The sequence below is a fragment of the Ostrinia nubilalis genome, chromosome 18 (assembly GCF_963855985.1).
Source record: "Ostrinia nubilalis chromosome 18, ilOstNubi1.1, whole genome shotgun sequence".
Lineage (NCBI taxonomy): Eukaryota > Metazoa > Arthropoda > Insecta > Lepidoptera > Crambidae > Ostrinia > Ostrinia nubilalis.
The window spans coordinates 2197418-2210095 of record NC_087105.1 but is presented as its reverse complement, the minus strand read 5'-3'; the positions used below and the strand labels follow the sequence as shown (position 1 = coordinate 2210095).

Below are 12678 nucleotides of genomic sequence, written 5' to 3'. Positions count from 1 at the left end.
CGTCGTTCGATATTCTGCAAGCCTGATTGAAGATTAGATTTTTCAGCTTCCATAGATTTAATTTTAGCTTGTGTCGTGTCAATAGCCAGCTTGTGTCGTGTCAATAGCCGTATGTATTACCTTATCTTGGTGAATGAATCGTCGTTCGTCGTCGTTTCAGTCAAATGATGTCCGCTGCTGGACAAAGGCCTCCCCCGAAGTTTTCCATAATAAACGGTCCTGCGCTGCCCGCATCCAGGTTCTTCCCGCGACCTTTACCAGATCGTCGGTCCACCTAGTAGGAGGCCTACCCACGCTACCACAACGCTGACGTATTCCAGCCCGTGGTCGCCACTCTAGAACTTTTCTACCCCAACGGCCATTGTCTCTATACGAGCTATGTGCCCCGCCCACTTCCATTTGATTTTAGCAATTTTGCGAGCTGTGTCGGTCACTTTGGTTCTCCTCATTTCTGATTCGATCACGCATGGAAACTCCGAGCATACGCTCCATCACCCTTTGGGTGACCTGAGCCTAGGTCAGTCTTTTTCAAAGTGGGCGGTAACGCCCCCTTGTGGGCGCTGCAGGCTTAAAGGGTAGGTAAGAGACCCAGAAAAAAAATCGAGACGTTGTGTAGAGGCTTGGGAGGCGTCATCTACTAGGAAGACTCTTAGACACCGACTGAGCTCGACTCTTGACTACAAAAATGGGGGGCGCTAAAAAATAATTTATTCTCAAAGTGGGCAGTAGACTAAATAAGTTTGGGAACCGCTGGTAGGTGAATGAATAATTTTAAGGTTAATCTTTATCCTTCTTTCACAGGAACATGGAAGTGATAGGCATAGTGGGCGAGGGTCGCGAGGATGCGTGGCGCAGAGCGATGCAGCCGCCCCGTCTGATGATGCAAAGGGTGCACATACCGTTCACGTTCAAGCTCCAAGAGAATGAGCCTATAGGATATGATGGTGAGTATCCATATTAAATATCTGTTGTAATACAGGATTAATATTTGGGGAAGTATGCATTGATCACTCCCACTCTTCCCGTGGACATGTTTAAGGCGACTAAGGCTAAGAACTCATGACACGATTTTCACCCGCGCCCGCGGCGGTTGTGGGCCCGCAGCTTCTGTAGAATGCAGATACTTATGTAAAAACTAATGCACAACTCACTACGCGGTTTTGGCCCGCAGCGGGCGCGGTTGTACGCGGGTCCCGCTCGGCGGTTTTCGCCGCGCAATTAACCGCTCCCGTAAGTTTTGAAATAAAACCGCAATTCCACAACCGCCGCGGGCGCGGGTGAAAATCGCGCCGTGAGTTCTTAGCCTAAGGGACAAATATTCGCACTTCAGGCCTCCCAATCTTGTCTGCCTGTAGGCCAAATCCTGTCTCTGCCTCTGAGAGTTGTGCTCCTGCAGTGGTGACTAAGTATATGACTTGATGATGATGATGATGCATTGACCACACTGAAGAAGTTTACTGAACATTCTTGAACTGTTAGTTTAACAGAACACCTATTAAACTTAAAAGTAATAAAAGATCACTTACATCTATTTAAAAATTATCACAATTTCCTGTTTCTGTATAACTGGCTTTGTAATAAAATTATGAAAATAACGAAACAAGAATATTATGAGGATGATGTCAGCTTCCTAGAGATATGAGATTGTATCTTTGATATTATTAAACTATTGTCTGGCTGGTATAATTTATTGTTATATTAAAACATGATTTAACCCTTAATTAGGCGCATGGGGTCAAGGCGACTCCAAATTTAAAAAAAAATGTTTTACAGTGATTAGAGCGCGCTCGCGCTCTTTCTAGCTTCCTCACTCCCCACGGGGTACGCAAATTAGTCGCGTCCAAAATATCAACGCGCGCGCACGTATTGCTGCTGTCTAGAGGGCTGACCCCATGCGACCAGTTACGTTACATTTTTTGGCGGAGGTAAGTTTTAACTATTATGTTTTCTTTTAGTTTATATGAGTATATTGTTAATTATTTTTGTGTGTATGTATGTGTTTATATACTACGTAATTGTTTTATGTGATTTTGAGTTTATTTTGAGTCTTTTTCCTTTTTTTTTTCAGTTTTTTACCGATTTGAAATGTCTAACGAAAGACAAATTTGCAATGGCTGGAAGAAGTGTCCGATGAAGAGCAAGATGTAGCTGGTTCGGATTCGGAAGACGAAACGGTAAATGATGCTGCTATTGATAGTGCTCATGATTCAGAAAGCGAAATTGAAGAGTCCGAAGATATTCAAGACAGCCCTGAACCATCGGAAGGTAACTTTTTTTTATCTCGTCATACTCACAGAAATGGCCCGAAAGTGAAATGGTCTAAAGTACCACCATCTAACGCAGTAAGGACCCGAGCACAAAATATTATTCTTCACTTACCAGGAGTCAAAGAGTATGCAAAGAACGCCAAATCTCCCCTTGAATGCTTTCAATTGTTCTTTGACAGTGTGATTATTGAACTTTTGGTCACAAATACCAATTTGTATATAGATAAAATAAAGGAAAAGTTCGGAAGAGATCGTGATGCACTTCCATCAGAGGTCATGATGTGGACGAGACGGTCCAACAATCGACAGCTAAGCGCGGGCGCTGTTCATCATGTCCTAGAAAAAACGACAAAAAACTGCCAACAAAATGCTTTAAATGTCATAAATTTATTTGTCAGCAGCACTCGAGAGTTTACTGTGTCGGATGCAGAACAGAAGACTCCGCTGATGAGACTGATTAGTTATTATTTTTTAAGTTGATCTCGGACATGCCAAAAAAATAGTTTTGAGAGAAGGGTTATATTTTTTATTTTTTTAATAGATATAATGTTCCAGTAATGTTTTTGTTCCTTAAAGTTAATTATATTAAAGAACTTTATTAATTACCATAAAATACATTTCATTTTATTTCTTTTTGACACTCCTTTCCCAATATTTGTTTGGGGTCACTCAAGACCCCATGCGCCTAATTGTGTGATTTTTTTAATGCGCCTAGGTAAGGGTTAATAACATGCAACAAGGCAGTCTGATGTCCTGGTTGTCCATGATTATTATCTTACTAGAGTGTCCACTTTTGCTGTTATAATTTATTTATTTATATTAGGAAGACCAGGGTTTACATAATTGATTATTTTATAATAAAAACGAAAGTTATTTATTATAATATTTATAGAGATTTAGTGCTGTCTCTGTCTATAGTCTGGTCCGGGAGCACGTAGAATTTTGTCCAATGACCCCAAGCTACCCATCCTTATCGCTCGCGCGTAATTATATTGCTGTCGCGACTGTGGGACGCACGCCCGCAGTGAGTGTGCGAGCGTGACAGTAACATAATTACGCGTGAGCGATAAGGATGGGTAGCTTGGGGTCATTGGACAAAATTCTACGTGCTCCCGGACCAGACTATAGATAGATGTATCTTTTGATAGAATAAACATCGTAATTTAGAGAATTATTGTGTTCGTAACGTTCGAGTTATTGCTTTGTTAACACAAGCGGAATTTATGAATCTCGAAACGTTCTTTTAACATTAAGGGGGTCCTGCACAGAATTCTTAAAATTGTCATGTTTTTAAATCACGAGTGCTCTGCGATTAGTGACTTAAATACATCAAAGAAACTTGTGTAGGGTAGCCCAATCCTTGATCTAGGTCGCCGCCTTTTCGAAATTTTGAATAAATACGTAAAAAATTGATAAACAACATTTAAAATGCAGACATATGGAAAATTTATTTCTTCGAGAACTTTGTTAATTTAACGTATGAAGCAATAATTTTTATATGGAAATGTTTAAATGAATATTTTGAAGGTCGCCCCCTTTTTCGTTTTTGGTATTAATGCATTAATATTGAGATTTTTGATTTTCCCAAAAAAAACTTTGCCGTGAAGAAATCATCAGGCGTTATGCTTTATCGTAGCTGTCAAGTGTCAAATGTGTGTTTGTCAATCCTTTACAGAGTAGTGTAGAGCGCAGAGCATGCAAATACACTCGGCATCAAATAAATCGCACCTCCCGCGACAAGCACTTCTCAAACGTATGCATCCCCACTTCCCACCAACATTGGTTGCATTTGAAAGCCTAGTTCTAACCTTCATTTCATTAAAGGAAAGGTTTTTATCCCAAAAATGTGTTTTTAGAAGGGTCCAGAGTCACTTCTTCAAAAAATAGGTAGTTACGTTTGAGCCAACTTTTATGGCTATAAAACTGTTAAATTGGGATTAATCGCTATCTATCTGTTAAAAAGGACACGTAAGATCATTATTTGGTTCTATAACCACAAAAACTGGTCTAATTGATCCCAGAGGTGAGCCCAAAGTGAGGCCTTTTTTCAAGTCACATTTATGGTACCTGTTAATTGTTTATAAAAAAATTAAATGTGTTTTTCTTGAAGTTTATTTATTGGGCTTTCAAATAACACCAATATTGTTGGGGCACTATGATTGTGTCAGAAGAAAATCTTTAAAGTTCGCGTCGCGGAAGGTGCGATTTATTTGATGTTGAGTATAGTATCTCTTTTGTTATGACTTCGATTGTTACGAAAAAATATTTTACTTATTTTATAGTTAATATCTTAATATGGCTAGAAAACCCTTGCAACCTTTCTTTGCCGTTCGTTCGTTTCAGCCGAAAGACGTCCACTGCTGGACAAAGGCCTCCCCCAAGGATTTCCACAAAGACCGGTACCTACCACGCCGCACGCATCCAGGTACCACCCGCGACCTTCACCAGATCGTCGGTCCACTTAGTAAGAGGCCTGCCCACGCTACGTCTTCCGGCTCGAGGTCGCCGCTCAAGAACAATCCTGCGCCAGCGGCTATCAGCTGTACGAGCTATGTGCCACGCCCGCTTTGGTTCTCCTCATTTCTCCTCAAACGATCATAGCAAATGTTGTGATAGGGATAGAGACATGCGATTTTTGGTTTTACAAAGGTAATACGATAGAAAATAACATGAAGTAATAAAAACTACCTGTTATAGTAGCATTTTTTGGAGAAATTTATCAAATAACCAAAAGTACATGAATTTAAAAGCAGATTTTTTTCAAAAAGTATCATTTTTTTATTATTATTTTGTTGTCTTTTCCTGAGTATTTTATGTATTTTTTTAGTATCGCCTGTTATTTAGCATTATTACTGTTTTTATTTTATCAGGATATACCTCTTAGTGTAAAAGTTATTACGTTTTCTTTACAATAAGTAATCGGAAGGAAAAAAATTATATAAAAAAAAACCCTCTAAACATTTTTGACCTCTTTTTTGTCAATAAATATAGGTTTAGTTTCACCTATTTTCATATGAGTACATTATCGTGACTCACACTGTATAAAGAAAGTATGCTAACAATAACGCAAAACAATAAGCGAAGTGAGAAAAGAAAAGAGAAGTTTAATATTACTGTGACCGGTAGGAAGCGCCGTCTCGAAAGTTTAAAGAGACTTTTGAACGAGGTTCTTTCGTTCGTTCGTTCGTTTCAGCCAAATGACGTCCACTGCTGGACAAAGGCCTCCCCCAAGGTTTTCCACAATGAACGGTCCTGCGCTGCCCGCATCCAGGCTCTTCCCGCGACCTTTACCAGATCGTCGGTCCACCTAGTAGGAGGCCTGCCCACGCTACGTCTTCCAGCCCGAGGTTCTTTAGTAATAAGTTAAAATTTTATTTATATTTTTCTTGCAATAAACTTTCATGTGTACTATCACTCCAGAGATGGGCGTTGTTTCACAAAACCACACCCTGTATACATGGGTAGAAGCAGCCGTAGGAAACTGCTCGTGTATATTTTGTAATCTTCGTAAATCTGCGACTAAAGTACAAAGTATACACGAATTTTGCGTAATGAATACAGTCGTGTTAAATTTTTATTGTGGATGCTCGCTTCTCCGTTTCAAACTATACTACACCACTTACACTTGACAAGAGTGTGAAAAAGTTAGTTTGATACTTATTCAGTAAAATATGGAATTACATTTAAGAGTATTTTTATTTCTTATTACTTAAATATATTTTATCGAATCAATATAAAACTAGATTTTTAACACTCTTGCGGTAAGTGGTTTTTCAAAATAAACTGATTAGGTAGGATTAAATAAATAAATCGATAACATTTTTATTTAGAGTAGTAGGTACGCGGTATTTGCGTAACTGCTCATACAGTTTGGAAGAGTTTAGTAAAAAAAAGTTATTTCCAAACTATACTCGATTAGTTTCACACCCTTGCGTTCTGGCCATGTATAGAATGGAAGGACGCTACGTTAACAGCCTATTTGAATTGAACGTCTACAAAAAATACTCTTTTACGAAACTTTTTAAAGCCTTTGTTCATCAGAAGAATCAATATTAGTTAGGATTTTTATTGTGTAAGAATTTTCGCAGCAATACAAACAAAAAATCAAATCCTTCCTTTTTCCTAATTAAAGTATTATAAACTCAAGTTTTGTTTCGCAAAATTAGTGAAATACGTGTTTTTACTCTGTATTGAGTCTCTTTTGTCTCTACTCTGTAAAGTAGTTTGTGTGCGATCGTGTTAGTTCGTTGCGCCACCGCTATCTCGGCTAGCAAATCGAAATTTTTCGCCGGCGCTGCACCCCCTTAATGTCAATGGGACTAAACTTCTTTTCAGAAACATGTTTTCAAAGCTAACTTCTGTCCGTAGTTTTACCCGAGTAAATTTTGTTCCGTATCGCCCGTCCCGCCATCAAAAACGGGGTTCCAAAATCTTCACTATTCTGAAACACTTACCCAGGGTTGCACCATCTTACTTTACCTATAGCAAACGTCAAACTCCATACAAAAAGCACTGGTTATCGTTATAATTACGGTTAAAGTTAGGTGGTGCAACACAGCCCTATTCTAGTATATTTCATAAAATATCTAATAACAAATAAATACTTATTATCTACTTTAGTAACGCTTGCCTTTGCTGTGCTATCGCTATGTGCGGAAACGTAAAATAGATAATCAAAACTATGTATTTCCTACCTACTTTGTAAAACTTTCCCTTTCCCAACCATATGTAATGTTATGTAATAAATGTTTACATACTCGTAAATAACGGAATACAGAAGGAAGCGAGGATGTTGTTTATCCGAACGACAGTTAGGTAGGTCATTTACTTTTAGTATTATCATTACAAACAGCGTTATTGCTCATATACCGTTTTACCTACCGTAGGACTTGAGTCCGGTTTACTTTTGGATTATTATAACGGTTTATACACTTGACTACTTGAATTGACTTTATATTTAACACACTCATATCGTAATCATTCCTAAATTGCGTCCTAATTTATTTTGAAAAGAGCTTCAAATAGCTTCTTTCATCTTTGTATTTGCTTCTCGTGTAACTGTACATGTCCTAAAAACGATAAACTTTTACTTCAATTGTAACTCTTTACTGCCCCTTCAAGTAAAAGTGCTGTATCTATGCCAATTGCTCAATTAACGGAGTACCCAACACCTCTACTTTGTAGTAACGATCGTTAGTAACATTTTATCACTATAAAAATACCAAAATACATAGTTAACTGTACAACAAACGCAGCACTTCATCTCACCTCATAAATAGAAAGTGTATTGATATTTGATGGTCAAAATTGTAGAAGCAAACTTTACCTAAAGGTAAAACTACATACTATTAGGTTCGCTTCATAATAATCCTCACCTTAAAGGAAATATTTAACGTAATAAATAATATTTAACCTTCTTAACTTCCGAAACACAACACAACAATGCTGTTAAAATTGTTAATTTGAATGAAAATGTTACAAAACATTGAATATTATTAATTTAATTCTATGGGTTTTTTTTCTAATCTCACCCTATAATCGCTAGATGCTAGACAGACAGACTATCGATTTGGTAGTTTACCTACACCCAACCTTGATAATTATTTAGGTAAATATTACGCCTCCTCACCGGCAAGGCATTCGGTATATCAACAGGATTTGCTTCAGTCAGTTGTTAATAAACGAACGTCACTTTACTAGAAGAGAAATATTAATAATTGGCTCTAAATAGCACGGCTGCTGAAAGTACGTGCCTATTCCGGTTATTGACCTTTAAAACACGCGAGTGACACATCGACTGGTCCGGCAACATGCCTGATCCTAAACTCGTCCATTTACTACCGTTTAAGCTCTGGAAATCCTTCGAAAGATACTCAGAATAACTGTCTGAGTTTAAACGCTTTGTTTTTCTTGAGGTGAACTGTAATGTTCTGGTCTGATGTGTTTTGAATCTGTTTTGTCCAAGTTTTGATCCATAAACGAGTTGACTTACTTTACCCAAGACCCTGTATCTGGCAGGTTAACTTCTCCCACATTCTGAATGAAAAAGGTTTTCCTGAAATGATGATTGACACTGCTATTTTACAAATGTATGTTCTTCTTTAGAAGTTATTATAAAGCTCACTGCTACTACGCTGCTGCATGCTCTACTAATCTTTACTGTCTCTACCTATATAGGATTCCATTCACAAAACTAATCCAGCAATCACCAAATCCCTAAAAACAGATATTGGTTTTGTTGTTATTCATAAAGACATTGATATGAAGAGTGCCTCTCTATTCTTCTTCACCATAGGTTCTCTATCAGGGACCACGGCCCAAGAGTCTTTGGCTAAGTAATAACTTTAGGTTAACACCTACCTTTAAATTACTGCAGTTATTTCTCTGTGGTAACTAGCTCTACCAGTCTATCCTAAATGAAACAATGATGACTTAATTAAACCTTATTATCTCAAAGGAATATGATTCTAGGCACAATCAATCCTACTAAATGGAATAACATATACCTACTACTTCTGAAAAACAGCTATTGGATGTGAATGAAGATATTTCAAAAACCCTTTGTATCGATAACAGACACACAAACGAACGAATTTGTATAGTAGACTTTGCTCTACATGTAGTTGATTGATGTCAAATGGTTATTTTGCGAAAAGACAACTAATTAATGTCAATCAATGGGCTTCGCTATTAAGTGATTAGTGTTTAATATAAAAACTGCTGATTGCCTGCGGTCTGTAACAGGTTTTGAAGTTGAATGACTTTGAAACCTTCATTAATAAGCTCATAATAGCATTGCCAAGCCACTATTGTCACCTGAGCCAACTGCTAATTTTCCTCTCCATAGAAAACTAAAACTTATTCCAATATGTTAAAATGCAAATTCGGTTGGCCTTCAAATTTTGCGAAAATAACAATTCGACAGGTCTACTCTCTTGTTCGTGTAATAAATAAGCGTAACTATCATAAAATATTCTGACGGTTATGTTCGTTTTTCCCAAAGTATAAGGATTTACATTGTTTTTATCACAAACAAGAAATAGTCGTTTGAATCTTCGATTGACGTAAAAAACACATTTATTGTGATTGTAGAAAAAAGGCAGATTTGATAATATCAGAAAAAGGCTATCTTGCACTATCGAAAAATTCTATAAACACATTGTCACTTTTCGATATCATTGTGAATGGCGAAACTGAATGAGGGGTCTTTAGTTAAAGAAACATTTACAAAATACTATTCAATAATACGATAAAATCCACTTCTTCGAACTAATTACACAAAATACTATCGTAATACAAATTCTTGGATTGTTGTTGGCAACACGTTATCATTACCTCAAAACGCACCTTATCTGCGCCTGCGCCACTTGATCAAACATAAGTGCGCACGCACCGAAACGTAGCTCGTAGTAGGCGGTCCGATTATACAGAAGCTAGATTGTCGGTCTGTTTATGTTAACTTCTGATATGGCGCAGTTAGATGGATTTTGTTCAGCTGTTTGAACTCTGGTTTAAAATGACATTCACTATGGAAATTATATTTTAAACCAGTGCGGCTTTAATTTTTTTGTAATAAGGCCTTATTTGCTCGTCCAGATGGACGTCATCTAAGTCTAGTATTTCTTCTACCCATCCACACACTATTGCAATTTCATGCTTTTTCCAAACTTGCACGTAGTTTCTACATTTTGCTTATTTCTTGCGCCCTGCGCCCGAGACTACAACTACAAAAATAAATAAAAAAACAAAACAACGCTAAGGCTGAGTTGCACCACCTTAATTTTAAACATAACAATAACCGGTGATTTTTGTATGGACTTTGACAGATTTTTGACGTTTGTCAAAGTTAAAATAAGATGGTGCAACTCAGCCTAAGAATGCAGCGTTGCAATGAAAAGTACATACCTATGTTCTTTTACGAGACTGCGAATTACACCCAAAAAACAAAGAAAGAAAAAATGACACGTGACGCAGTGTTTTATGTTCTTTTAACCACTACACGTAAAAATAAATAATGCATTCTCTCATCTGTAACATGTTATAAGTAGTTTATTTGCATTAGATTAGCATTCGTTTACAAAAAAATTACTCTTTACATACAACTGAACACAATAACAACTCCCGCTTCCCTGTTTCAATATTCGCTTACGTCAAAGCGTTTGCTATCATGCATAACATTACGTTTGCGAAACGTATTTAATTCATTGCCGTGTAACAACAATTAATACTAACACGTTTGTGTTGCTATTGTTTGAGAAGCACCGATGTATACTTATTTAGATTCAGTCGCGAGTTCAGACAAAGTGCCTTTTATTGTTTACTAGCGCCCGCGCCGGATTTGCACGGGTGCTAAGTATTCAATAAACCTTCCTCTTGAGTCACTCTATCTATTTAATAATTAACTTTTTTTAAAAATAAAACCGACTTCAAATTCGTGAACACAAAAAAAACTAAAAATTAAAAATATTGCGTATAAAAAAGTTCATCCCCAATTTTCCACCCTTGGGGGTGAAATATTTTCTTCAAATTCGGATGAAACCACCCTTTTGATAATACCTATTCAACAAAAAAATAATCGTACAAATTGATTTATAATCGGCGGAGATATTGCGTATAAAAAAGTTCATCCCCAATTTTCCACCCTTGGGGGTTGTTTTTCTATTATTAAATTTAAATGGGACCACCCTTGAGGTATTACCTATACGCCGAAAAAATATTTGTTCAAATCGGTTCATAATTGGCGGAGTTATCGCGTAACAAACATAGAAAAAAAAAACATACGGGTCGAATTGAGAACCTCCTCCTTTTTTGAAGTCGGTTGAAAAACGCATCAAAATCCATTGCATAGTTCTAAAGGTCTAAGCATACATAGGGACAGACAACGGAAAGCGACTTTGTTTTATACTATGTAGTGAAGACTAACTAGCCTTAGCTCGCGGATCTACGCGAATAGGGTTTTTGCGATTGAAAAATCCGCCAGATGGCAATACGTAGACGCGAGGTCCAAATGCTGCATGATTGGTTATTTTTGACATGACATTGACAGATATGTCAAAATCCACCTATCACGCAGCAGTCCGACCCCACATCCACGTCCCGCCATCTAGCGGATCTTTCATTCGCGAAAACCCTCATTGCGTCGTTTCGAAATGAGAATCTACAGTGTAGGTAGATATACTCAGACAGGAAAACCTCTTACCCTCAAAAGTAACCTGTGGTTAAAGTCACCGTAAGATTGTAAACTCTAGTTTATTCTTCTAACGTAGTCAGATTACATTACATACGGAAGGACTGGATGCCGGTAGCGCAGGACCAGTCATTGTGGAAATCCTTCGGGAAGGCCTTTGTCCAGCAGTGAATATCATCAACACCGATGACCTCATAAAGGTCGCAAGAAGGAGCTGGATGCAGGCCGCTACCAACCGGTCATTATAGAAATCATTGGGGGGGCCTATGTTTAGCAGTGGACACGACGTCCTATGGCTGATATGATGATTATGATGATAAGTATCATTTGACTAAACAAACAAACATACGGAAGGAGGCTACAATTTTACCGTGACAGATAAATCGAATCATTCTTCGAATTTCTTTGGTGTAACCATTTTCAGTCGAAACCGTCAATGATTGTGCTCTTTGTAGTCTACAAAAGCCAGTTTATTATGTGTAAGTCTTGACACTGGTATCATTTATCAATGTAAATCCGTAGACATAATAATAGGCATAGTAAACAAACAGCTATACCCTTAAACAGTGAGTCACCGTTCTTGGTCCATTGATTCGCCGGTCACGGCCATTGTCAGTGTCACGGCGATGGCTTTTCTAAACCTACGCACGCACGTAGTACTATTGGAGCTGTCTACCCAACCCTTATTTTCTCCATTAGCTAGTTGCAGGTTTTAGAAGGCTTATCTACTATGAAACATGGTTTCTGGTCTGCCTCTACCTACAGTATTGTGTCCCTAGATTCTGATAAAATATCTTGAGGATAAATAAATGTCATAGGTACTATTCGAGCTATCTACCCAACCCAAATTTGCACTCTTACTGCCAGAAGGCTTATTTACTATGAAATATGGTCTCTGGCCTGGCTCTATCGTGTTTCTTAACTTGAGAAAATAGCTTTAGGATAAATAAACGTAGTACTATTAGAGCTGTCTGTCTACCCAACCCCTATTTTTTCACCATTAGTTCTAGGCTTGCTATGGTTTCTGGCCTTGATTTATCTGTCAGAATAGCGACTCTAGATAATCATAAGTCGTGAGGTACCTACGAAAAGCGCTTTACCATTCATCTATGTCTTGTACATAAGAGCATTGCCCGATAACCGTGGGGTCGCTAGTTTAAATGAAATCCCACAAGAAATTCTTGGACGCTTCTTTGAAATGGCTTTGTATTTATTTATTACACG

General features: G+C 37.7%; 1 protein-coding gene across 1 annotated transcript in view; it reads left to right on the top strand.

Annotated features, from left to right (window-relative positions):
* LOC135080511 (cell growth regulator with RING finger domain protein 1-like) overlaps positions 1-12678 on the top strand; it is a 48288-nt gene that overhangs the window by 15122 nt on the left and 20488 nt on the right. The window contains exon 2 of the mRNA XM_063975152.1: positions 802-944. Within this exon, the coding sequence (XP_063831222.1) occupies positions 802-944 (143 nt within the window). The remainder of the gene's footprint in view (positions 1-801; positions 945-12678) is intronic.